Source organism: Panicum hallii, chromosome 9, assembly GCF_002211085.1.
Source record: "Panicum hallii strain FIL2 chromosome 9, PHallii_v3.1, whole genome shotgun sequence".
Lineage (NCBI taxonomy): Eukaryota > Viridiplantae > Streptophyta > Magnoliopsida > Poales > Poaceae > Panicum > Panicum hallii.
The window spans coordinates 61000745-61027423 of NC_038050.1; the positions used below are offsets into that span (position 1 = coordinate 61000745).

At 46.8% G+C, this 26679-nt stretch overlaps 3 protein-coding genes and 1 long non-coding RNA gene across 7 annotated transcripts; 2 read left to right on the forward strand and 2 right to left on the reverse strand.

Moving 5' to 3' along the window:
• Positions 1 to 300: 300 nt before the first annotated feature.
• Positions 301 to 3473, forward strand: LOC112876670. The gene is made up of 3 exons (XM_025940827.1): positions 301 to 956; positions 2817 to 3006; positions 3084 to 3473. The coding sequence occupies exons 1-3, from the start codon at positions 394 to 396 to the stop codon at positions 3294 to 3296; spliced, it is 966 nt and encodes a 321-aa protein (XP_025796612.1). The 5' UTR covers positions 301 to 393; the 3' UTR covers positions 3297 to 3473.
• Positions 3474 to 3637: 164 nt separating this feature from the next.
• Positions 3638 to 6188, reverse strand: LOC112876671 (transcription factor BHLH062-like). The gene is made up of 5 exons (XM_025940828.1): positions 6025 to 6188; positions 5798 to 5910; positions 5254 to 5372; positions 4564 to 4691; positions 3638 to 4305 (listed from the first exon to the last, which is right to left on the reverse strand). Exons 2-5 carry the CDS (start codon positions 5866 to 5868, stop codon positions 3805 to 3807), a joined length of 819 nt encoding a protein of 272 aa, XP_025796613.1. The 5' UTR covers positions 5869 to 5910; positions 6025 to 6188; the 3' UTR covers positions 3638 to 3804.
• Positions 6189 to 9830: 3642 nt separating this feature from the next.
• On the reverse strand, positions 9831 to 22725 carry LOC112877855 (probable methyltransferase PMT2). Of its 4 annotated transcripts, none has more exons than XM_025942229.1 (7): positions 22572 to 22709; positions 12374 to 13020; positions 12044 to 12254; positions 11657 to 11951; positions 11148 to 11537; positions 10578 to 10655; positions 9831 to 10492 (listed from the first exon to the last, which is right to left on the reverse strand). In XM_025942229.1, the coding sequence occupies exons 2-7, from the start codon at positions 13010 to 13012 to the stop codon at positions 10270 to 10272; spliced, it is 1836 nt and encodes a 611-aa protein (XP_025798014.1). In that variant the 5' UTR covers positions 13013 to 13020; positions 22572 to 22709; the 3' UTR covers positions 9831 to 10269. The 4 variants fall into 4 exon arrangements, 2 of the variants coding, with proteins under 2 accessions (XP_025798014.1, XP_025798013.1); XM_025942228.1 differs by lacking the exon at positions 22572 to 22709 and adding an exon at positions 13830 to 14019; XR_003225575.1 differs by lacking the exons at positions 9831 to 10492; positions 10578 to 10655; positions 11148 to 11537; ... (1 more) ...; positions 12044 to 12254; positions 12374 to 13020 and adding an exon at positions 21584 to 21832 and having other exon boundaries at positions 22572 to 22725.
• LOC112877856 lies at positions 14272 to 15014 on the forward strand. Its single transcript, XR_003225577.1, has 2 exons — positions 14272 to 14613; positions 14842 to 15014. It is a non-coding gene; the product is annotated as an uncharacterized LOC112877856 (long non-coding RNA).
• Positions 22726 to 26679: the final 3954 nt, after the last annotated feature.

A 26679-nucleotide genomic window follows, 5' to 3' on the forward strand; every position in this document is an offset into this window, starting at 1 on the left:
CTTTACTGTCATCCATTCCTCTTGCACTCAAACATTAATTCATGTCGGCATCGCATTACTACCACTCGTTTAAATCATTTTGCTCCATCTTAAACTACATTCCATCAAAGATTAGCAACACGTCGCGAGAGACACAACCTAACAAGTGCATGCCCGTGTATAGAAATTTGAATCCAAATCGTTAGGACTATTTTAAATCTAAACTGCAAATTAGGTGGTTTATGTATTTCCTGGAAATTAGGGAGATTCGTGCCAAATCCAGCTGCATCCAAACGAGTACAAGCAGTGTAGCACTGCAGTCTGCAGCTGTACCCTTTTCCTCTGCTGCGTCGCGGACTTGCACACAGGCCCACATCCAACGCTCCCAGCGGCATTTCGTCGAGCACCCGCGCCATGCACTCCCTTCGGCGCGCCCTTCGCCTCCCCGCCCCCTCCACCTACACCGCCGCCGCCGCCGCCGCCTCCTCGTCATCCTGCCTCCGCCGCCTCTCCTCCCACCGCCGCGCGTCGCCGCCCCGTTCCGCTGCCACCGGGGACGACGAGTGGAACGATGCGTGGGAGACCGCATGGCTCCCGGGCGACTCCCCCGCCTCCTCCCCAGCGCCCGCCGCGCCGTGGGAGTCGCCCGCCTCGGCGTCGGCGGCCGCCGTCCCGTCCATCTCCGCCGAGGTGGACCCGGACACGAAGGCCTTCGTGGCGGACATGGACGAGCGCTGGGCCGAGCGCCGGGCCGCGTCGAGGCGGGGCCCGCCGCAGCGCGTCTCTCGCGCGGCGGAAGGCGGGGAGGGCGGCGCCGCGGCGAGGAAGAAGGCGCAGGCGGACGAGTACAGGACCAGGAAGCAGCGCGTTCACGCCGCGCTGTGGGTGAAGGAGATCGAGAAGATGGAGGAGGCGCGCCTCGGCGGCGGAGGCGGCGGCGCTGACGACATCGACCGGCTCCTCGACTCGTGCTCTGAGTGAGTTGCTACTCCAGTACCGTTCTTAATTGTTGTCGGAGCGAATTGCGATCGATAGCTGTGGTTGATTCATGCCATCGCATTGTTTGCTTAAATTTGATTGCTCGCGAGTTGTCACATACCCATAGCCCCATGTATCGGTGGAAGATTTTGCCTTATCCTCCCTGTCCCTAAGGCCCTGTTGATGAAGATTCTAGAAGGTACGAGATCACTTATGTTCGTGATTTTCATGATAACATGGATCGGTTAGTTACTTAACTGGAATCACATGCGGTGAAGTTTCTTTGCACGGATTTTCTTTTCAGGTTCTTGGCAAAGCTTTGGCAATGTACTGTTTGCCTATGATTCTTATTGCTTAGAGATTGCAACCTTTAAATAAGTTATTAAGATGTACCAAATGAATGGGTAATAGGAATCACAATAAATGTGTATTTGTTATATGATTCGGTGGACATTCAGTAATCAGTAGAACGCTAGAAATTTTGCTAAAGCAGATTGTGGTGCTGGCCTGAAAGCATATGTTGCATGTCAAATTAAAACCGTTGAGTGTTAGATAACTGCGATAGTTGGACTGAAACTCTGATGAAAACAGTTTCATTGATGGCAACTTATACTCAATAAGCCAGTTCACTACCAAAATCCTGAGGACAATTTGCACATTAAACTGGTTCACTCCCAAAATCCTGGTGGCAACTTACACATCTGAAATACTAATTCCTGATCAACTTATTAAATTGGTTCACTGCCTTAATCTTGATGGCAAACTACATGTTTTACCAGTTCAATGCCTGAACCCTGATGGATAGATTACATGCTGTGTTATTTTCTCACATGCTTGCCCAAATAATCCAAATTAGAATCAAAGGTCATACGACCCATACCATTTTCCACCAAATTTCCATTCTAGCATAACGACTGCACAAATCACTTTTACTTCTCCACTGTCCTAGAATATAGCTAGTTTTAGGTTTTTCCTAAGTCAGACCTTTTTAACGATTGGCAGCGTAAAAATAATGTTGGTAGATTCATCATGAAACCAACTATCATAACATGTAACTTTTTCTATTTGTGAAATAAATTATTTCGGAGATACTGCTGGTCAAAGCTAAATGTTTGACTTAGGACAAACCTAAAACAAGCTATATTCTGGGACGGAGGGAGTATGAGGGTTTTACCTTGGGGGTCCAGTACACACCACATTTCTTTGTGGGATTTGAGGTGAGTTTTTGTTTAGGTGTAACAGTAAGCACCGCCGTGAGTGTAATTGCTCTTGCTTGATAGGAGAGATGCCAACTTTTTCATATACTGCTGCTCATCACATAGTTGGCAGGAATAAGCACTGGCATCATAAAGTAACATGCCAGATTGACTGACAAATTCATGCTTCACATTTTAGTTATGCGGTATGCCTAGGGATGCAAGTGGGTACCCATAGTGTTTTCTAGGTCAGCTGATTAATTACGATGGCATGCCACTCTAGTTTATTTCTCCCTCTAAATTAATTACGTAGTATGCCATTCTAGTTTATTTTATTAACTTATTGGGTTGACCCAATGACCCAAATTATGTATGACTTGCATCCCTAAGTATTCCCTATTTCTTTGGCTTTGCAACTATTGCTTAAACTGATCAACCTTGCCCACTATGTACTATCTATTAAGCTGGCCTGTATCACCTGGGTCAAGGGCTTATAGAAACTTTGCATACTGTAAAATCATTTCTAGCTGTTACTTGTCATCCTGTGGTAGCAAACTTATAGTGCATGACTGGTTACGATTTGTGTCATGATTACTATAGTTTTATCTGTATTCTGTGGTTAGTTGATTTTGTTAATTTGCTTACGGTCCCTTTTGAATGCAGTATCTTTGATTCTGGCAATGCTGATTTTGGTGATTCCAAGATCCCAAGCACTACTGAGATCAAAACCAAGCCTGACGGTTGGGAAACTACCTCAAGAGGTCAGGATGGCAATATATGGGAGATCTCACAGCGAGAAGAGGACATTCTTCTCCAGGAATTCGAAAGGAGAATCGCTTTCAGTAAACAGCAGGTCTAGAAGTTATACTTTCACCACTCATGCTATTGGTGACAGTGGTTTCTATAATGATATTTAAATTGTGGTTGCAGATTGCTAGCTTCATCAAAACCCACATTTTCAGTCGGAGGCGTCCTATTGATGGATGGAAATACATGATTGAAGAGATTGGCCCAAACGCGAGAAAAGGAAAGGGGAGTGTGCAAAGGCTACCAAGTGTGACTGATCCTGCAACCCAGCCATACAGGGAAGACACTCCTGCGATCGCATCAAGTTCCTCATTCAGAGGAAATCGACCACAATGATATCCAATAAATTATGCCCTTGCCAAATTTCATTGGTATAGTGCAAACAGGCCAGGGCTTTTTTTTTGTGTCTCAAAATGTATGGTGGGTAATTCCTGTCGAAAGCTGAGAACATGGTTGAATCTGAATGTTACCCTTTCCAATTAACCAGTGATGGGAGCGTCTAAGCTTATTAAATACTATACTCTAGTTGACATTATCAGACTTTATACAACATTCTGGTACGATTGGCATTGGCCAGGCGTTGCTATAAGCTTTATCAAAATATTGATCATGCCAGACTCGTAGCTTGTAACTTACGCATGCAAAGTACCAACAAGATCAATCTGCATGTGCAGAGATTCATCAACAAAAATTCTAAGGGGAGGGTGCTATTTCCATCAGAGTATAATCTATCGTTCTGAGATAAGAAAAAAGGAGAATCATATTTACATGCACACAACTTGGCTGTCACTGTCAGTACATCCACTAGGCTCAAAACAGAAACTCTTTAGATTGTTGGATCTACTCAATCTCTATCTGTGCTTGCCTCCTTGCTGCTGCTGGTTGTGCTGCTACTGCACTGCTCATCTTCCATTCTTGGAAGGCCAGAGAACAAGGTCACTGGCCATGAGGCTGATTGTGTCGGGTACCTTGCTTGTGGTCGTGCCACATGGTTGGGAGCCTCCTGGTCTTCTGATGGCTTGCAAACTTCAACAGATGCAGCTCCTGGGAAGAGCTTCAGTTCCAGTGGTGGCGGTGTGGCATATGGATGCTCGATCACTGCTGATGGTGCCAGTGGCTGCTGCATGGGGAATATAGTGCTTGCAATGGTGGGTGGTTGCATAGCCTGCTGGGATGAGAATACTGCACTTGCGGGGTTCAGAACAGAGGGGTTCAATCCAGCAGTTCCATGGCCCCAACCTGCTGGATTGCTGGAAGACCGCATTCTCAACTCGTCTTGAAGCTCTGAAATTTCTTTGCGGAGCACACCATTCTCATCCTGCAGCTCATTTCTCTCTATTGCAACCTGTTTGCACAAAAAGAAAAAACAGATATTAAACAACGGTTCAGTCATGCTGGAAAATGCAACAAATGTAGTGTGACAAGCCAAATATTATGCATAATAAAGATGAGTTGGGTTAAGAGTAGTCTAGTCATTCATACAGAGCATTTGCAGTAGATAAAATCAGATAACAATTCTTAATCAAGTTTGATAGACAAAGGGTTATTACTACAAATGGAAAAAAGAATCAAATACTACTTTACATATCAGAAAAAACCTTACATAATGAGATTCGTTCTGAAGGTTGCTATGTTCCTTGCGAAGAGATTCTACTTGAACAAGCAGATCTCTTAGTATCCGAGTAGTATCAGTGAGTATGCATGCCTTCCCATTGTTCTGCCTATCTGCTTCTGCAAAGTGATGTTACATGTGATCAGAAAATTGTCCCATAGAAAATGAGCAGTAAAAAACGTTACGAATACAAAGCAAATAGCAGGTTAAGTCTAAATCCCAAAGTAAATGGTCATCGTTGGAGGTTAAACATGCACATAACTACATAAAATTTGATTAAAAAATAAGGAAATTTCAAGGGCACTATTGACCCTGATATTTTTCTTGTTTGTAAAAAACAAGAAACACTTCATGCATTCATAGTGGTACATACTTGGGCTCTTCTAGACCACTTCATATGCTATAATCTAGGAGGCAGAACTTCAGAGATGCAAGTTAATTGTTTTGACACGTTACAGAACTATTTATGCTCTGTTGTACCAAAACAAAATTTTGACAGAAGTAAGACTGACAAGCCATGCATCTGGGCCCGACTGCATCTTGTAAATAAAACAACCACATCCAAGAGAAGTGCTCTGTGACATCTAATACAGCATAACATGGTGCAGTTCAGAAACATCAGACAGCAAGCATGAACTCTGAAGCAGCTGAAACAAAGAATATTACCATATGAATGCTCACCTAGCATATTACCCAGCTCAACGAAGAGATCATTTAAGTGGTCGCGTTTAAGTTTCTCCCTCTCAGCCTTATGAACCTTCCTTGGGGCCGCCTTCTTGCACTTCTTGCCAGTGATAGGCCTGCACAAGGTCAAAAAAGTACTACATCTTCAGCAACAAAGCAACAGGAGCACAACTCTCATTTCCATCTCATTCCCAATTTCCCATGACGAAACAGAGGAATCAAATTGCCAGCAAATAGAAATTCGATGAAACTGATTGTAGTTGTGCAGATAATGCAGAAGTTTAGGACACTTGATGATCGAAATCGTGCTTCATCCTACATTAATTTGTTACAACAATGAACTTCTCGAGTACCCAGCTCTGTCAATGTGATAATCTGCACCGGAAGCATCTGAAGCTAAGGACATATATCCTTAACTTCCAAAATCTACACTGACGGAACCCTCCAACGCAGCACCCAATGAAATCTCCAAACTCCAAACGAATGGAATTTGGAACATCCCGTTCCAGCCAAAGAGGAGACTCGGAGCCAAGTCCCTTACCCATGGAGCAGCTTGTCGGCGGCAGCCGTGCTGACGGCGGTGGCGACGCTCCCCCTCTCTGATGGAACCATTGCGGCTGGCTAAATCTTTGCACCAACCTCCTCTTTCACCCCCTGCAGACACCGACGAACCAAGAACCCACCAGCCAATCAATCAACCCATCAATCTCTCCTAGTCCAAACCCCCAACCAAACAGAAAGAGGGCACAGGGGAAGCGAGAGGCGCACCTCGAAAGAGAAAGCGCCAGAAGACGGCGGCGAGGCGTCCGGATGCGGGGTCAGGAACACTCGTGGCTTCCGCCTTGCTGCTGCTCCCTTCTCGCAGAGGGAGGGGACGATGGGGGAGCAGAAGAAAAGGGGGGAGAGAGGGCGGCGCGGGCCACGTAACGGCTCGTGCCGCCCCCGTTGGGTGCCGGTGGCGTCGGGTGGTCTGTGGCCCTGCGGGCCAGGAGCCCGGTGGGGCCCGCGCGTCGGTGGCTGCGGGTGCGTGGGGCGGGCGACAGCTGTAGGGGAGGCGGCACGCGGGCGCGTGGGCGGCACCCGCCGGGGCTCCTGGCCGGCGCGTGCCGCCGCGTGCTCCTCCACAGCTCGGCGCACGCGCTCCCATCCCTTTTTTTATGAGGATTTCTTAATCCTCAAAAGAAATTTCTTTATTTTTCTGTCGACATTTTCTGAATGCATCTTCGTATCGGTATATATATATATGCCAGCATAATATTTTTTTAAAAGAATTCGCAGCATTTGCAACAGCGAAACTCGGAACATAGCCAAGAGGCAAGAGCCCCATGCCGGCCACGAGCCTCCACGCTGGCATCCCCGCGGTCCACCGGGCAATGGCGACGTCGTGCAGACCGGGCGCACGCGCCACCGGGTTGGTTGGCTCGTGCAGTCGCGTCGCGCCCCCTGCCCGCTGGGCGCTGGCGGCGTGCATCGATATCCTCAACCGTTTGAACGTCCCGGCACGTGCAAATCCGCGAGTGCTAGGAGATCGCTGAAACGGACGGTGCCTGACAATTCGTACGACGCACCGTTATAGATGGTCAATTGGGCCGCCCGACACGGCCTGGCACGGGCCTAGTAAAAGCACGGCCCGATGTTACCGGCCAGGCCCGCCCACGGGCTGGACCATCAGCCCAAGCATGGGCCGGCACGGGGATTTCACCGTGCCCACTGCCCGTGCCAGCCGAAGCCCGCCGGCCGCGCGCCTGTTGTTGTCGCGCACTCAACGGCCGCCGCGCCTGCCATCGCCTCACGCCTGTCAGCCGCCGCACGTGCTAACGCTGTCCGCCGGCCGCCGCCCTCTCGACTTAACGAAGATGATGGCGGGACCGCTGACCGCGGGAGAAAAAAAAATAGGGGGCACCAGGTAGTTAGGGTTTTGAGGAGCATGCGACGATATTAGATGGGTGGGTGGACGGAAATAATATCCGAGCCGCTAATGGGTTGGCCTTAAATATCACGCCGTGCCATGCCGCCCGTCTACGTTAGCGGCCAAGCATGGCACGCCATACCGGGCCGTGCCGGCCCAGGCACGATGACCATGAGGCCGTACCGTGCTTGGATCGGGCAAAAACTCGAGCCTCATGCCGGGCTGTTGGGCCTCGAGCCTTTTGGCCACCTATACACACCGTGCCATGCATCCGATCAGCCGTCGCTGACACTGCCAAGCCGTCTTAGGTGACATCAACATGCGGGGCCAGTGACATGATCAAACTGAATTAAACCACATCTTTGGGGACCTGACAGCATTCGATGGAGACCCTAATTAAATACACATGCAAGATACGTGAACACAATGTCGATATTTTCAGATAAAGATAACATATATTTCAACTTTATATCGGCGTTTTACAGCAGAAAAAAATGGAGGGTCTATCCCTCGCTCTCTACGATTGGAATTCATCCAATTGAAGAGGAGCGCCCCTGCCACACCCATCTCCCTTGGCTCCGGCGCCTCCGCCGCCACTAACCACTCTCGCCGCCGCGCCGTCCGCCCACCACCGCCACCTTCTCCTCGCCCCGCCGTCGGCCACCGCCCACCCAATGTCCAGCCCCTCCCGGTCACCGGCCAAACCGCCACCACCGTCGGGCCACCGCGCCGCCAACCTCCTCCTCTAGGCCGGTGGCTATTAGTGGCCTGGAACCCCGAACACTAAACTCCACCACCTCGACGACCACCCCGACCGCCGGCGGCCGCTCCCCCCACCTCCCACCCCTCGCCAGCGGCCGCTCCACCTCCTCGCGACCTCGCCCCTCCCCTAGCTCGCCGGCGCCCGCTCCCCCCTCCCTTGGCTCGGGGAAGAAGATGAACAGAACCTCTGCGATAGCATCGCGCGCAGTAACGCGCGATGAATAAATTCCCCGCAAACAACTGCGTACAACAAAACATAGCTAAACCACACGGGCAGACCACCTTGCGTGCGTTTGCCAGAAACGTTCAACCAACTCCCAGTCAACAAACTGATCCAAAGCTCGCTGCATTTCAAGGCAATTCCTGACGATATGTTCCTGATGCCGATCCAGCTAGGATCAACTTGCTTCGTCCTTGGCGTAAGCAAGGGCTGTCAACATTTCGTAGAGGCCTAACGACATCGAAAAAACAAGTGAACCACAGAGGAAAATCAACAAGTGGAGTGTTTATACAAGTGAACAATCCATGTAAAGCGCAGCATTTTCATCAACCAGATACAGATAAGACTCACCGTCTTATTAAACTGAAGATATGGTAGTTAGTTGTGCCAGCAGCTCTGTATATTTCAGTAAATTATCAGTGTGAACAGAGTAACCACAGTTTCAGTCTACGAATTCTCACTGTAAATCCTTTTTCTGATGCAATAGTATATACTCCTTGTAGCAGCATACATTTGCGATGAGAAATACTGGCAAAACATACCGCTTCTACCCGATTTCACACAAGTCCTGTCTAGTTTTGTTAGAAACTTGAGGAAAAAAAAATAAAACCCAAGGACTTCTTCCTTATGGAGCATATCTGCAGCTATTCGTATTCATGACAAATCAATAACAACCAGCTGTTGGCTATGTTTTGGTACTCTGCAGGCTATACAATGTTAGCAGAAAATCTGAAACCTCACCCTCTTGCTTGGTCCAGCTCTAGTATCCATGTCTGCTGCAAGCACATTTTGGGTTGCTGATGATGCAAACTTTGAGAGTTTGATGGAAATCAATATGGTTATTCGAGTTAGCAAGTAAAAAAACCTAGCAAGTTATCACAATTAACCTATTAACAAGCACCAATGGAGGTTTCATGCAATATGGTTGAGACTCTAACTGAACTACCCTTGAAATTGAAACATGGCGTTCAATCTCAGTTGTTTTAATAGTAGGAACTGCAATTAAGCTATATGAGTATGATATAGCACTTAGTGAGGTTAAACTCTTCTATCATAGCTTCATGACATGTCTTTCAAAACCAATTTTCTAAATAAAGTCTGTAATGAGAAGACTTACAGGCGATCTCATCCTGGCCATTGCCTGAAGATACACTGAACAAAATCACTTCAGTAATCATGTCTCCTTTTACTGAACAAAATCACTTCAGTAATGATGTCTCCTTTTGGTAGGCAAAACATCCAACATATCTCCCCAGAAACAACAGCTAATGCAACCCACATCAAGCAGGAGATAATAGACGAAGTGCAAACTATAACCCTATATTGTACATAAAAGCAAGAAGCCATGAGTTGATGGGCTTCAAAATCAGATCCTTCTTGTCCTTGGACATCCCAAAAACGACAACAAAAAGGTCAGCCTTTGGTGCTGGAATTTGCGATCCATCCTAAGCCCAAAGAGTGGTCGAACAAAATGGTCAGGCACGCAAATTAATTAAGTGAAAGCATGTGCCCATGGAAGAATTTCCTTTTCAAATTCATCAGGCAATTACCTTCCTGGACACATAATGCAAAATATGTTCAATCAATTGGCACTGATTTCCCACTGCCGGGAAGCACCCCTCTCATGAAAAAAAATAAAGCATTTTGATCTCCTTTCTTATCAAGGTCACATAACGACATTGATGGACTCGAAATGGTTGTCATTCAAATCAAATAGGAAACAACCTTATAGGTTCAGATACACTCTCCAGTTCAAGAAATTCTAATGTACAACAACAAAAATTGTGGGGTGAGAGTAAAGGAATCCTATATAAAACTACAAGTGCACTGCTAGTTCATGTCTTGCCTGAGTTAATAGACCATGAGAAGCTGCATCCATCTGATTAGAGATGAGACACTTGCAAAAGGCCTGCACGTCCATCAGCAGATCGGCACCAGCGGACTAACCAAATCACAACTAGGTCCCACATAATTTTCTCTCCTCCAGTGTGATTTTTTTAATATTTTGAATGACCGACATATACTGCCGATTTTGAAGCTACATAAGCAACATAATTTTTCCAATAAACACAGCCATGGACCAAGTTATCTGTGTGACTGGAGAAAAATAATCTGAACATTGTTAGCTGCTCTTGTTTGCGACCACCCGATACCGCTTAACTGCAAAGAGTATCTTCTCAGGCACATGAGGGCCACTCTCATGGTCAGCCAATCTTGTTTTCCACCTCATGGCATTGGCTATTTTCTCTACCTTCACAAGAGCATCAACCTTATCACGTATTATAACTGCACCCTCAGGGCGTAAGATTCGGTCCATTTCCAGGAGTATATCTTCAAACTTACACCTGTTACATAACATGAAATATCAGCTGGGAAGATTTATTCACAAACTTGTCGCACTGAACTGTTGAAAATGTCAGATGCTTTTACTTGTTTTGGTACAAACTGAAGATGGCATTAGAATGTATGAGGTCATATGTCCTTGGGTAAGTAGAAAATCCTTCACACCTGGACCAAGAATAAACATAGTATAATGAACACATGAATATTTGATAAGATAAAAACATTATTGTTTTATAATGCATCAAACTGGCATTATGTACACTGCATCTATAAAGACAAGTAGAAACATTCGAAAATCAGAATATTTTTCGAAAGCAAAAAAAAACCATACAAGTGATAAAAGCATAAATGCAAGAATTTACACGGTGACCTTGGCGACAAGTTTTTTCAATTACAACTTCATCTTAAACAGTTCCAACTGATACTGACATAGCTAAAGTTCAATTATATCCCCCAGTCTTCATATAGACTGGTAAATTAATATAATCTTCTTATATCATCCTCAAAGCAAATACACTTACTATTGGGAAAAGGAAAACCTATCCATATCACAATGCAATCACCCATAAAAAGATTTCAGAATTGAAGTGAGAAAATTGAATAGAACGACTAAAATTTGGGAAATCCAGGAGGGTGATACAGAATTGTACTACATACCAGTCATGATACATTCCTATTAATCCACGCTCATAGATTACACCTAAAGTGGAAGTATTTGCAATTGTTGGAATGACATTCATGACCCACAACTTTGGGGATTCCAGTGCAGCAGCAAAGCTACCAAGACCTGCATTCATGTCCATTATATTGCGATATCTTCCAGTATCAAGCAAGTTATTAATTTTCTTGTAAGCCTCAACATGTTTCTGCCAAAGTTTATTATCCTCTTCATATGACTGAACCGAGAAACCAGGCACAGAACCAAGGGTTATACGAGGAGGTCCTGCATTGAGTCTCTTGGGAAAAGGCTCTAATTGACCACCAGCAACCTCTGATACACTATTAACCTCAGGAAGGGGGGTTATACAAACTTCCATTTTCTTATACCTGCATTTCATGAATAAGATCAGCTTCAAGAGCAAATATAGGCTGCAAGTGATAAATAAAAAAGATCCTGACAAAATTCACACATTCTATTGGAACGGCTGTGGAGGAATGACACCTACCATACATCATTGTCGTTCGCCAACTCACATTTGCCAATTTTTGGTTTATCTTGCTTCATGGAGCAAGACTTGTCATTTAATCTCTTTCTCCATATGGCAATACCATCCTTCTCAGATATCTTCTTCCAACAAAGAAGTTCTGCGAATTGTTCTATTTTTCTCTGCTCATTCCGAAGATCTTCCTTTGTTCGTTTCCACCCCTTATAGTGAATCTTCCAGCCAATGGGCGGGCCTGACAGCACCCAATATCCGCCAGGCCTTAATACTCTGTCAACTTCCATCATGTACATACCATCTGCAGAAACAGAACAATGAAAATTTTACCATGCTTCATATACTCACATGGACCATTTACACCATAAAGAAAGGTCATCATTGTGTTCTTACCATTTCCACTCCATGGAATTAAACATCTTGAGCAATGAGCCATGTCAAAGACACGAGATGGGAATGGCAGCTTTATTGATCCGAGGACACCAATATATGCAGGGACACCTCTCTCCAGTGCAAACTGTACTTGTGCCTCATGATTATCCCTTGGCGCAAATGACATGGTCAAAACATTTTTCTTCAACAGGTAAGCACCCAGACTGGCAACCTAAATGATAATATGATAGAAAAAGTAAGGGAAGATTATAGTACATGCAAGAACAGCAACCCGAATAGATTGCTCAGCAAACATATGTATGCATTTTCAGGGTAGAGACTTTCACGTACCCCACAACCAGTGTCTAGAGCAGTTCTCACTTTTCCTTCAGCTATTGGGATGACAGAAGCAAGCTGATCTATATATGTATCTGCACCCTGAGGAAACTGTGTTCCACCACCAGGAAACCTGAATACATTTCCCTCATAGTGCACCCAGTTTTGGATAGCCTTTTCAACCGTAAGGCTCTTGTGAGGCACATTGGCATAAGGAACAAAATCACGGCTCTTTGGCCATCGGAAAGGAGCAACATAACCCTTTGGTGCTGGAATCAGACAGTAAAGCTTCTCCTTATCCGGCGGACAATGCCTTTCCCGATAGATCATGTTGTCTCTAGGGAAGGTCATCGCACGCTTTTGCTCCTCACAAGGAGTGTAATCAGTGTACTGCTCATCACATGGCTCGAAAGGTTTAATTTTGGAACTGCCAGTATTGTTTGGAAGGTCGGACGTTCTATGATGGGTCTCAAAATTCAGATTCGGGAGTTGTGCACATTTGGTCTGTTCATTCACCCAGTTCTGTATTCTGTCTCCTCCTCCGGAACCACTTCGCTGCCATGCGCCCAAGAGATAAAAGAAGGAACAGAGGCCAAAGACCACAACTACAATTAGTGTGTTTCTGGTCCTGTTCTCAGTCAAGTTTCGAGCCATACCAAACCCTAACAGAATCGCCATTAAGATTCAGTAAGCAGGCATAATCAACATTTATGTAAAAATCCAAGTGCAGTGTTCCTCAACAATAGCACAAAGTAAGCAGGAAAGGAATAAAACCATGAGTTCTAAATGGAGATGTCATCAAAGGCCATCAATCCGGAAACCTTAACCACTTCATGTCAGCTACTACAGGTTTTATTTTTACTCGTCTTGTCTATGTTCAAACAATATTATTATTAAGCAATTAAAGTAAGATTCAAACATCAAACATCAAGGTATCAGGTGGTCCGTTGGCATCTTGCAGGTATTATTAAGTAATTAAAGTAAGATTCAAACATCAAACATCAAGGTATTATCCAGCACACATCTTTTTGGTATCGCAAAATCCAGCAGATGGACACTAAAAGTATCAAACATCAAGGCTCTTTGCAGCACTTGGGGAGCACCATATCTATTAAATTCAAAAGTACCATTCGAGAATATCGAAAATAAGGCCCATAATTTGAACACAAAACACTCGACAACCGAAACACACAATTTCATGCGAGAAACCATGGATCATCAGTAAAGGAGCTCAGTTTGTAGACCCTGTGAGGTAATGAGCATGGATCCCGTAGATTTACTCGTACTCCACGCTATACCCTACTAATTCACACAAAAACCCCTAGATTCCTTAACGAAACACAAACTGAAAAAAAAGACCACCCATTATCCAATCGCTGCGGTACCGCAACGACTCAAGATTGCATGATACAACAGAGAAATAGCAGATCACAAGGCGCCGAACTAATCCGAGAAACTCTTAAATACTCACCTTCCCTAATAACAAACCAACTGGAGATCCAAAGTGAGGCGCGGATCTGCGGACCACACTAGAACCGCGACGAGCAGAGCCCGAGGTTTATGCGGAGCAAGGGATGGCACGACCTCGGAGCTCTCTCCACCAATTGCCAGCGGCGGGCGAGTGAGCCTGGGAGGCGAGGCGGCTGCTCCTCTCTCTTCCCCGGTGTCGCCTCGGACGCGTCAAGGCGGGGGACTGGGGGCGCCGCTTCAGTCCGACGGCTGGGGCCGGCAGTTCCAGTGCTCCTAGCCGGTTCGTCGGATCGGACACGTGGACGGTAGATGAGGAGGGCGTTTCCAATGGGTTTCTGGTTGCCGGCTTCTTCCGCCCAAATGAACGCGTGCTGCGGCTGCTGCCGGCCCTGTCCGGGCCTTCCGCCCTGTGCCGTGCGTTTCCCAAATCCCCTACTCCTTCCTTCCGAGCAAGCACGCCGCAGGAATTTGCACCGATGGTGATCCATCACTCTTAGCCCAGTTCCATTTGCGGCGATTGTGCTCAAGCGGCCGTCTCCCCGACACAAATTGCTGGGAGTAAGCTGTGCGCCTCTGTTGGTAGGGAGCGCCGACAACCTGCTCGCTGGAATGCCTCGCCGAATGGTCATGGCTCATAAGGGATTTTGGGGCAAGGGGGCCTGGCTGCTACGGCCGTTGCTACTTCGCAGGCACCAACGGGACAAGCTACGGCCTGTGGCATCGCACTGGGAGTTCGCTGCTTCAGTGCTTCTACTACTTCAAACACAAGGAATGCCCTCCTCTGGGTTTGTTTCATGCCTGACAGGATATTCTGATATTGCTTGCTACGCACCAAATTATGAAATTTCGTTATCTTACAAGAGTTTTAAGTTTAACTCAATGAACCACACTTAAGTTTGCAGGTTTGCTTGATGAGGTCATATTAACATTATGAAACGATTTTTTGTTTTCCAACTGAAATGTCTGGCTACTCTTCATATAATTTTATCAGGTCGTCTGTTGGCATCTTGCAGGTGTGGACAAACCAAGCCCATGACCCGAACAGATCGCTCGCTTTTCGCAGAAGCAAGGGTTTGGAGGTCCCTTCGAACATGTTGTACTTTCTCCTTTACCTTTTCCTTTTGTTGAACTTCTTTCTGTATGCGCACCAGCTATTATTTTTCAGTTGTGGAGTTAACGTGGTACAGCTCCCAGTATAAACTACTCTTTAGACTGAAATAGCATCACGACAAATGAACTGTAGGAAGGATAGATTGTCGTGATATACTCTAACATGAACTTCAAGAGGAATAGAGGAAAAAAAGAATTCTTGATCCATTCATAGAACTTCAAGAGGAATAGAGGAAAAAAAGAATTCTTGATCCATTCATAGAACTTCAAGAGGAATAGAGGAAAAAAAGAATTCTTGATCCATTCATAGAACTTCAAACTTCAAAAAAGGAATTCTTGATCCATTCTTGATCCTCGTTTTAGTAATTCACAAGTAGCAGTATTTGTTGTAGTGGGAATATAAAGCATATGTTGGTAAAGTAACAATTAGAATCCAGGGCAACTTACCTATATGGATACAAATGATTGATATTGTGTGCCTTATGACCAGATCACCAATTCACCATATGCACTAGGGAGCAATGAAGTGCTGTGCTGCAATTTACTTGTTTTTGGTAGATTAGATGACAAATGCTATAAGTTATTCCACGATCAATATACTACCTGTTTCAGATTGTCTTATCTGTGGTCAAACTGCAAACAATGTGCCTTGACAGCTCATATCAAAGAACAGAAGGAAAAGGACTTGCGTTAGGTCTGATGCAATCTTTGGTAAAAGTTGGTTTGTTCTGTACTTGCATGTCTTTACTAGCATATACTTTGCAAGTAACTATGGCAAAAGAAGAAATAACTGTGCCATTTGAAATCAACTGTGCTGTTACTTTAATCAGTGCATCATCATTACTGTGATCGGATCAACATGTTATCTGCTTTAAGATCATAATGCTTTTCATGTGGCAGCTCCTTCTATGTTGCATTACCTATTGCTTAACAGAGAAGTAAATTTAAGTTTGTTATTTGTGGTGCCTTTTTTGATCTAGGATTTCTAGACCTAGTTTTGTTCCATGACTAGCATGATATGATTGCTCTTTTTCCTAATGGGATCCTAATTTTTTATGTAGCCAACTTGCCGTCCTAGATGAAAGCCTTTCGATTATTAGTTCATTGGCCCTTTTGTAAGAGCTGAACGCAGAAATCTGTTAGCTTTCAAAATAAAATAGTTCAACGAGCACTTTAGGAATCTCTTCAAAGAGAAGGCCATATCATGGAAATTCATTCCTTCATCCACCTTTAAATTTCCTCCTTTTCTTTTGCAGCAAGGGTGATCTTGTGGGCTCCCTTGCCCACTTCACAAGCAGGGATCTTAGCATAACCTTGCATCACTTTATATTTATTTCTCTTCTTGTTTTCTCTGCACCTAAGTGCTCAACACTAACAAAACAGTATATTTGCAGCTAAGGTGGCCCAATCTTTACTTTAAAAGAAGATAGTTACTGTTTTTCCATCTTTCTACTTTGGCACTGATAAAATGCTATCCTTGGACCATGACCAGTCCATATATGCACAGCTTGAGCCCGTTGGATCCCCAAAAACTACTGCTGATGCTTTAAGATTCCCCAATCTTTGCATTCTGCAGTAAAGCAGGCAAAGCATTGGATGTTGTTAGCTTACATGGAAAAATGTGAGGAAAGAGGCTATTGAAACTTGGTACAGATCCTTTAAGTTTGAATGGCTTGCTTTGGTGGCCTTGGAAGATTCAAAGCGAAAAGCGCTCCTTGCAAGAAGGGCAAGCACAAGAAATGAAAAGCATGCAAAAGCACAAAGCCTTGCATTGTACTGTTGTCTGCTTGTTACCACAACCTGGCCTGTTTTCACCTCTATCATTGAATCATTGAACGGTTCAATTTTGGTTCTTACTGGAGACTGAAATAGAGGAGGATGGCAACAAGGTCTAAAGCAGGGGTTTGGTTCTTGCTGTTGCTCTTATCCCCTACATGGCCACTTTAGGTTTGTCTCTTGGGATAGACGATGGGCTCTCCCATCCAATGACTTTGCCAAAATCTACCTGTCAGGGTCTCAGAACCTTCCATAAGCAGCCTTAGACATGCCTCCCTTGTCCCTTTGTGCTTTGGGGCCCGGCGTGGCCTTGGGCTATATCTACAGACAGGACACTGCTGTGATTGATGGTTGTACTAGTGCAGCCAGACTATAGAGCCCAGGCATCAGCAGAAGTTGCATGTCTCCAGCTGAGGAGCAGCAGCAGCAGCGACATGGCGAGCACCAGAGGCTGGTCGAGGCTCTTGGCGGTGTCCGCCTTTGTTTGCCTCCTGGCGGTGCTGCACCCTGCTGCCATGGTGAACGGCCTGAGGAGAGAGGAGCTCGTCCTCGGCCGTGATCCAGCGCCGGCGCCAGCGGAGGCGCCTGCTGCAGGCCGCGGCGGTGGCGGCGCCAATGCCGTCGGTGTCGATGCGGCAGGGAAGCGGTTCGTGGCGCCTACCGCGACGACGGTCGGCGCGGTGCAGATGAGCAAGTGGAGGGTCCGGCGGGGCTCAGACCCCATACACAACCGGAGCTGACTAACTCCGGCCGCTTCTTGATGTGCTCTGAAGTTTGGGCGCATCTCCTTTTGTAGGCGAGAGTGCAATCTCATCCGGTGCCAGAGAGGAATTGTGGAGTGACTGCAGGAGATTCGCGGGCAACGGAAAACAAGTGAACAGGATGGTAGTTTCTTCGCTTTAGCTGTAGGAGGATAGCAAGGAGGTAGATGGGTGCAATGTAGCTCATTCAGTTGGATTGTAACATAGTAATTTCTCATCAGAGGTTAAGATGGGATCTTAACTTCATTCTTCTTCTTCTTCTTCTTCTTCTTCTTCTTCTTCTTCTTCTTCTTTTTGCATTGTTGAAAGGTAAGATGAGTTGATGCTCTTGAACTTTGAGCTCTTTCAGGCATTCGAGTCGCACGTTATCTTTCAGGCGATCAGTGTAGAGCCCGAGACGAACCGTTGCAGTTGATCAGAGCAGAGTAGGGGTGTGTTTGTGGGGGGTTACAAGGCGTGAGCCCGGCACACCCAGTGGATTTAATTTCCAAACCACGTACGAAAGTGCACATCTATGCGTGAGTACAGCAGGTTTCACCATAAGGAATCTAAGACCATTCTTAATGCATAGTTTTATTGCATAGTTATAAAAATTGAGAACTTGTAGTGTTTAAACAAATTTACAAAACCATAAGTTCGCCCACTTTTTACAGGTAATGTTTTTGCACAATTATCCTATAGCACCGGATACTTCTACTGGCCAACGCACTACTCCAGGTTGCCTCTTTGGGTGCATTCCACTGTGCAGGAAGATTCAACGCATTATTGTTTTGATGAGTTGTATACAGTTGCAATTTGCAAGTAGTGATGAAATATCCATGTAAGAGTGTGATTAGTAGTTAGTACTCGGAAAGGCCATTCATGCTAAGTGAGCACTTGTAAATACTCACTTGTAAATACTATCTCCGTCCTAAATTATAATTTATTTTAACTTTTCTATATATATATATATTTTGCTATGCATCTAGATATATGCTATGTCTAGATACATAGCTAATAAAACTATATATTAAAAAAGTCCAAATAAATTGTAGTTTGGAACGGAGGGAGTAGCATTTTGACGAGTTGAAGTAAATATTAGAATAGTTTCTCCCCAGCAACTCAATCTGCTAGCAGCCGTGTTCATTCAATCGTTAAATATTGAACATATTTTTTTTGCCAATGTTAATCAGTTTCCGAATTTATTTATTTATTTGTTAGCTCAAAGCAGTAATTGTTTTTCTTCTCTTTGCAGCTCCAAGAATCCTCAAGACGGTCCAAATTCCCAAATTCATTTAGTTTCTATTCATCTTGAAGTCCCTCTGTTGTGGGCAGCAAAGTGATCTTTTTGTTCTCATGTAAAGAATATATAATTCATCTTGAGACATCAGTGTAGTAGCCCACCAAGGGATGTTCAGAAAACTCTGAGAGTAATATCTGCTAGTTTACACCTTCTGAAGATAACCCAAACCCTTACATATAATTAATAATATAATGTTTGCTAATGACTAAGGATGTGAATCATAGTATCTGTTAGAAGGTTCAGATCAAATAAGCTGCTAGTTCACACACGCAGTTTTCGTAGTAACGAAAAGAAATGTCTCTGAAACTTCAGGGAGTTCACAATGTGATGTTCAGACATCTCTAAACATTATTATCCGCTAGTTTACACACACCTCCCCTGTATATAATCGAGAACATTAAATCGAATGATCGAAATAATGATATCAGGTTTGCTAACGACTAAGGATGGCATCTCTGAATAAAGAAACAAGTTCAGACATAAAGAAGCTTACTACCTGCAGACCTAAGAATAGTGGAGAATTCCAAATCGAAAATGGGAATTCAGGCTTCACTAAACAAATGCAAGTGGGGAGGAGGGTACTGTAAACTCATATTCACCTTCAAGCATCAGCACGACGCCGGCCACGGTGAACGCGAGGCCATGACGAGCACCAGGAACGCCGACGGCACGCCGCACATCGCCGCGACCCGCGACCGCGCCCATGGGCATGCGGTAAGGCCGCGGCAGAGCGGGCCGCAAGACTCGGATCGGAGCTAGACGAGAAGTCGGCGAACTCAAGGAGCAATCCCGAGGCTGTAAAGGAAGTTGGACGCCGCGCCGCGACCATGCTGGTGAGGCTGGAGAACAGGAGAAGGACATGTCCTGGGCGATCGCGCCCGTGGCGGCGACGCTGGCCGCGAATGTGCGCGGGAGGAGGCCCGGGTCCGCCATGCTGGCGAGGGGTAAGCCGCTCTAGGGGGTTATATGAAAAATGCAGGGGGGTATTATGAAAATATTCGGATCGCGACTATCAGTCGCGATCAAAGTAGGGTGTTATTTGTAAATAGTAGGGTCTATTTCTGCAAATATTCGGATCGCGATTAATAATCGCGATCCTAATAGGGATCTATATGTAAATAAACAGGGGGCGGTTCGCGATTAATAATAATAGCGATCCAGTCCACGGTGCTTCTGAAAAACTCGCGATCTCAATCTCCCGTCCTCCGCCGCGGCTCGCCGGAGCGCAGCCGCACGCCTGGCGCCCCTTTCGGTGCCTCTTCTTCCTCTCGCCAGCACGCCGACGTAACCCGTCCATCAGGCAGACGCTGGTGCAGGGCGGAAACCCCGCAGCGGCAGCACTGTTTGTTGGTCCAGGTCCTCGCTGCGATCGATGGCGCGGCTGCCTGGGCATCTCATGGTCCAGCGACGCACGCTCTCTCCTGACCGGAGGGGTTGATGATGCCCGGCCCAGGCCCTTCCGCTCCGGCCACGGTCGGACGCGCTCTCTCCTCCCACGCCACGTGCGGTCGCAGCGCGACGCGCCGCGGCCCCGGCCAGAGGCACAGGCAGGCAGGCCGGCCGCGCGGGCAGGCGCCGGTCAGTCGGTCGGTCGTTGTTGCCATGCCGGAGCGGCGCGCGGCTGCGTCTCGCGTCACGTCCCGGGAATCCCCGGCCGCCTGCCGCGTCGCCGCCGCTCGTCTCGTGGTAACCCGCGGACCGGGCGGCCGTTTTGTCGCCGTGCGTCCGTTCACCGCGCGCGCGCACTTCCTGTGTGTTATCAGGACAAGCACGGTGCACGATGCACGTCTGTTATGCAAGAAGATCGGTGCTTAAATATGTGTGCTTCGCCGCCTTTTATTAGCAGTAGCACGCCATAAACACCTACATACATACCGCATGCAAACTTAAGCATCTTTCCACCTTATGAACACCTAGTGTCATGACATGATAAAAAAAAGCAGCTCGATCGCTTAGTCTAAATATATCCATTGCACGTTTCAACTTTCAAACCCCTGCGGGCTGCGGCTGCATCGGTTTGTGTTGGTTACGTTCCTGCAAAACACTCAAGGCGAGACTGGCAGGAGTGGTGTGCGCTGACCGGCTGAGCCAGGGTCATCGGCCCTGGCGAGGCGCCTTGAGTGCGTCTGGCCATAATATGGATATCAAGAAAGTGTCTGGATCTAAGTGCTAAAGTGTTAATATGTTAAAGTGCTAAATTTTAGCACTAGCGCATCCAAGACTCAAAAGCTATGAGTGCTAATAAGTGTTAAAGTTTAATTAGCACTTAACTTTTAGCCCACCCAAACAAGCTCTAAGTAGGCTGCCCGCACGGGGGCTGTATCCCATCCTCCAATACCAACATAAATAAAAAGAGTTGCACCAGAGGTCTCTGTCCCATACTCTACCGAAACGGAGCGGCCCTAGTCCGCTATTTCCAGCGGACGGAGAGGGTCCGCCATCGCGGCCGACGTGGCGTACGTGCACCCCTCATCTCCCTTCCTTTCCTTCCGGCCGCCCCTGCTCCTCCTCCTCCTTCCATGCCACTCTCCACCTCGCCTCCCCTAGCCGCGCCACCCTTCTCCTCCCTCCCTCCATTGCGAGGAGCCGCCGCCGCCGTCGGGAGACGTTCGCCGCCGCAAGATCTGGAGGCAGCTGCTGCTACGGAGGCTGAGGTCCCGCCGCGCGAGTTGGAGGTGAGCCGGCGCACGGCATGGCCGGAGGAGGGCGGCGGGGCCGGGCCCGCTTGCGCGAGGGCGATGGCGGCTGTCACACCCCAAAATTTGTGACAGCGCCGTATGTGCATGAAAGTAATTTCATGCGCATACAAGGCATGAGCGCGCACCATAACAGCCAGCCAAGCTTTATTCATATCAGGCTACAAGTATATTACCGTTTTATTTCCATGTCTCTAGTAGAGACACAAACATCCTTTCCTATGCTACCATCTCTCGGTGAGTCTACTCTGGTTTTTATTTGCTCTTATTTATGAAGACGCTAAACAGTAGTTGTCTAATTGTTGTCTCAGGTACTGATACTATGCATGCATGTCGTCATCGCCTCTCCCAATCAAATCAGAACTATTCTCCTCCCCTTCTGCGCATATCAAAAGGAAAAACTAACATGAGTATGTTTACACATACTCAGCAAGAATAATAAAGATTAAGGCATAAATAAAAGTTAGTCAGCTATAACGATATACTCTGCAGAGATATACCGTCACAATCTTTCTCCATTAATAACTTTATATAGGATACTGCCCTTCATATGAGAATCACGTCACCAAGAGACCCTACTTGTATGAGTTGTTCCAACTCACACTGACTACAGCCAGTCGGTCGTCTCAGGCTGAGCATACCAATACTTATCCAGATAGTGACGGTATTATTGTAATTAATTAATATCATTCAACTGTGTTATTGGTTCAAAACATATAGTAGCTCACGACATTTTCTTCCTAGATCAGTTTATCATATTGTTAATTAATTTAGAGCAGGTTAACAGATATGCGCAGTCTTGCCTTGACCAGTGAGTATTCCTCGCGCTATTAATGCTTCTCTGATAATAGATCCTGGTGAAACCAGTCACTGCAAGTTACTAGCCACATCAACTTTCCAGGGTATATGTACTGAGTAATACTAGTCCTAGATTCAACTAGTTTCTGCAGGTAGGGAGTAGGCTGCTGTAGCTAGCAAAGTAGCAAGAACAGGTAGAGAGTTTCATTTGTGCGCCATGCATGCATGAGCTAGGTGAAAAATAACTAGACTAGATGAATAGACTACTGTCATTGCTCCATGCTCGTTAGAAGAAGCCGAAAATAATGGGATATCAGTACCTGGGGTTTGCTCCTTCCTTCCACCAATTCCTGACTAGAAACTAGTGTCTGTGTTGTGTGCTTTGTGTGTGGTGCGAGTACGGCAAGAGCACAGGGGCTTCTATTTATTAAATAGGATTACTCTACAGAAATATCTAGCACAGGGGCTTCTATTTATTAAATAGGATTACTCTATAGAAATATCTCGCCGCTGTAAATGAGATGGGAAGATTATCTCCTCCTTTCGAGTTTTCTTTTCATCGTTTGGTCTTATCCCGTTCGTTCTGATCCGTCCACCCTATGTTGTGGTGGTCATGACGTCAGCTGCATTAAATACTTGCCTAGTTATTTTCATGTAGCGCTTTTATTTTCTTATAGAAGGTAAAACCTACTGCCGACATGTTTACCCTTTTGGGAAAACAGCTGCATCCTACCACCTCTTTCTTTTATGCACATCTTATTATTATTATTATTATTATTATTATTATTATTATTATTATTAACAATTATAGAATCTTACAGCGGCCGCTCAGGGCCGGAGCTGGTACTGCAGCCACCGCCCGAAGCTGCCACCGCCCCCGTGCCGCCCGGGCAAGCCGCCGCTCGGAGGGAGGGGGGGGGGGGCGCTGGATGGGGAGGACCTCACCACGACTCGGTTTTGGTAGCCGGTTGGAAACGAGGTGGCCTGGGAGGGGGACTTCACCGACGGCGATCAAGCTTGGGCCGGCGGCAATGGCGGCCACTGGAACTATAATACCCGGCGATTGGGGTCATGCCATCGAGCAACAAGTGGTGGAGAAGGTAGCTGGCAAGGTGTGCTAGCTGTGGGCAGCAGTGATTTGGTTTTGGTGGCCGGAGGTGGGAGTAATCGGCCGGCGGGTGGAGCTCTGCTCGCTCAGTTTGTCTCTGGCAGAGGAAGAAAGAGAGCAGGCAACTGGGAGGGAGAAGGAATTAGAGGAAATAAGAGAGGAAAGAAAAAAATAAAATGAAAAAAATGATAGTTGAATATGGTTGAATAAAATATATGGTAGTTGGTACAGAGTATGAGATATAGAGTATGACGAGTGCGGGAGAAATTGGTATAGAGAAAAGAATCTCGATGACTAAGATAGAATATCCATTTTAAGGATAAAAATAGAGTATGACAAGTGCGGACACTCTAAGGGTGCGTTCGGCACAGGCCTCTAAAGGCCCGAGGCGGTAAAATTTAGAGGGAATCGGCCCGAACGGCCCTCTAAAAATCGGCAACGAATGCCTTTAGAGGCCTCTAAACGGTAGAGGGGGGAGAGGCTCTAAAAGCCTCTAATATTGGCTTCCGACGGCACTGCCCTCGCTCTCGACCCTATCCACTCGCGCGCGTCGCCTAGGGGTTCGTTCGCCGCCTCCGCCGCCGACCTGGCTTCCAGGCGCCGCCGCCGCGTCCCTACGTCACCTCTGTTAGTCCCACGCCCTGTGCGCCTCCGCCTGCCCGCCCCGCAGCCGTCCCTTTCGAAGCCCGCCAGCAAAAGTCGCCGTCGCCGCCGGATCTTGAGGCGACGCCCCCTTGCATCGACACCGGCAGAACTCGTCGGCAGCAGCTCGTCCTCCAACATGGACGGGTACGAGGACGACGGCTATGAGGATCCGGGATACGGGGACGACGATACCCGGGAGTTCTTCCCCACCGCGGATCCGTACTCCCCTCCCCATTCGTCTGCCCCCCCCCCCCCGACGGTAGCCGCCTCCCTCCATCCACCACCACTGGGTCCCGCCTCAACTTCGACAGCCTGGACCTGAACTCTGAAGGCTTCCCCCACCTTGGTGCCTACCAAGGTTTCCTCCAAGGCACCGGTGATTTCGGCGGCTCGGGTGGATTCGTGACCGGTGGCAGAGGCCGATCAGGTACACGCGGTGCCTTTCCTCCCCATCCTTGCCACAGTGACGGTCCACCGCGCGGAGTTCGCGCAGGGCGAGGAGGTGGACGGGGGCCCAGGCGCGGTCAACGTCGGCCCGGTCCTGGAGGTACTGGTACTGCCCGTGCGGGTGCTGGGTTCAGCCGATCTGCCAAAGGCAAAGATGTCGCCGGGGCAGATGACAATGACGCTGCCGATGATAAGGTATCATTCACAGTTCGCAGTGCTTTTGTATGCTGTAATTGCTTTGGTCCGTTAATACATTTGCGCATTGCACATTGTAGAATACTGATTGGGGTAATTGGACAACGCAAAATACTCATACCTTGTGTGAAATTATTGCGGAGCAAAAGTTGAGTGGTAACTATGTCAACGGAAGCATGACCCCTCGGGGTTATCCTATTGTAGCTGCCAACTATCGTGCTAGAACAGGCTTGAGGCATAGTCGGGAACAGCTGCGCAATAGGCTGAGCCAATTGAAAAGCATGTATTCCTTCGTAAAAGCCTTACACAAGAAGACTGGTGTCGGTAGGCGTCCTGATGGGTGGCCTGCTGCCTCTCCAGACTGGTGGTCTCAGCAACCAGAGGTAATTACCGGCACTGTCGTTAGTTGTTCCACACTGTTGCACACAAGTCGCCCTTCACACTACGCTAACCATTTTGTGTTAACAATTCCAGGGCATGCCGTCTGAGTTCAAGAAGTTGCAGAACGGACCTCCCCCATACTTGGACCTGCTGCATACTATATTTGATGATGTTGCCGTTGATGGCTCCACAGCCTATGTGCCTGGCCAAGTGGACTTGGAAGAACAAGAAGAAGAAGATGAAGACGACGACCGCTTCGATTTGGATCACAGTCCAGTTTCGTCCGGCAGCCGTAAGCGGGCCAGCAGCAGTAGCACCAGTGCAACAAGCCCCGCAAAGAAGTCCAAGAGCCCTATGGTCAGAATATTCCGCAACTTGCTTGCCCAGCAAAAGGAGCAACAAGATCTTAAGTTGTCATTCATGGCAAGACAAGCTGAGGAGAGGAGGAAATTTATTCAAGAGAAGGAGCAGCAGCAAGCCTCGGATTTGGAGCGTATTCGGCAACTTGCACTTGAAGCTGGAGTTCAATGTGGCAGTCCCGAGTACCTGTCTATAGGATTCCTCACCGACGATCGTAACATGAAGGGGTTGTTCTTGGCCTGCAACACTCCTGAATCACGCCTTCAGTTCATCAAGGGATACATGAAGATCATGAATATGGACTGATTTTATGTATGCTGTTGTTGACAAATGTTGTGCTGTTGGACAAGGGTTTGTAATAATTAGGACAAGGATTAATTATGTTGTTGACTAATGAGTTTGCTGATGCAATGTGTTTCTATTTCCTATGTTGCTATGCGTTGCTATTTTCTGTCTTGCTATCGCTTTATATTTTCTGTGTACTATTGATTCAGTTGATGCTATTTCATATGCTGCTATGTTCCAATGGGTTCGTATTTGCTATGTTGCTATGCTGTTCACATGTTACAATCCTTAATCACTACGTACTGTTCCTGCTTTACTTAATGCTCATGTGGCTTACTATGTTGTGGTTGCAGGATGAGGGCGAAGAAGATTTCGGTGCTGAATTCTTGTTTGATGAAGACGCAGAAGACTTGGATGCACAGCTTCCCTTCCTCTTATATGGTATGTTGTACGACATGCAACATTTCTCCAAATCAATAAGAGTTAGGGGTCAGGAGAGTGGACATGATCTTGTCATTAGGTTCCTTTCGGATCCACATTACTGTCACATCATGTTTAGAATGAGTCCAGACTTCTTTCATCATCTTCATGATACATTAGTTAATGGTTACGGTTTGAAGTCTACGAGCAAGAGTTCTAGTATTGAGGCATTAGGGATGTTTTTGTGGATGGTTGGGGCACCTGAACCATTTAGACAGGCTGAGACCATATTTGGGAGGTCCCTAGATACTGTGCACCGTAATTTTACCAAGGTTTTGACCTCTGTTGAGAAGCTAGCAGCAGATAATATTAAGCCACTGGACCCACAATTCAGCACTATACACCACGGCTACAAGAGGCTAGGTTCAAGGGCCTGTTCAACAATTGCATTGGTGCTATAGATGGAACTCATATAGAGATCACAGTTCCAACAAACAAGGTTGTGCAGTACCTTAACCGGAAGGGACGGACATCACAAAATGTAATGGCCGTAGTGGATATGGACTTGAGATTCACTTTTGTCCTAG

Excerpts from the sequence above, each read along its gene's own strand:
- LOC112877855 (XM_025942229.1), bottom strand. The coding sequence starts at position 13,012 with ATGGCTCGAAACTTGACTGAGAACAGGACCAGAAACACACTAATTGTA. Across the intron at positions 11,538-11,656 it reads GCGAACGACAATGATGTATG|GTATAAGAAAATGGAAGTTT; the intron begins GTAGGTGTCATT and ends CATGAAATGCAG. Across the intron at positions 10,493-10,577 it reads TTCAGTTTGTACCAAAACAA|GTGTAAGTTTGAAGATATAC; the intron begins GTAAAAGCATCT and ends GTTATGTAACAG.
- LOC112876671 (XM_025940828.1), bottom strand. The coding sequence starts at position 5,868 with ATGGTTCCATCAGAGAGGGGGAGCGTCGCCACCGCCGTCAGCACGGCT. Across the intron at positions 4,692-5,253 it reads TGAGCTGGGTAATATGCTAG|AAGCAGATAGGCAGAACAAT; the intron begins GTGAGCATTCAT and ends ATCACTTTGCAG. Across the intron at positions 4,306-4,563 it reads TTCAGAACGAATCTCATTAT|GTTGCAATAGAGAGAAATGA; the intron begins GTAAGGTTTTTT and ends TTGTGCAAACAG.
- LOC112876670 (XM_025940827.1), top strand. The coding sequence starts at position 394 with ATGCACTCCCTTCGGCGCGCCCTTCGCCTCCCCGCCCCCTCCACCTAC. Across the intron at positions 957-2,816 it reads CTCCTCGACTCGTGCTCTGA|TATCTTTGATTCTGGCAATG; the intron begins GTGAGTTGCTAC and ends TTTTGAATGCAG. Across the intron at positions 3,007-3,083 it reads TCGCTTTCAGTAAACAGCAG|ATTGCTAGCTTCATCAAAAC; the intron begins GTCTAGAAGTTA and ends TTGTGGTTGCAG.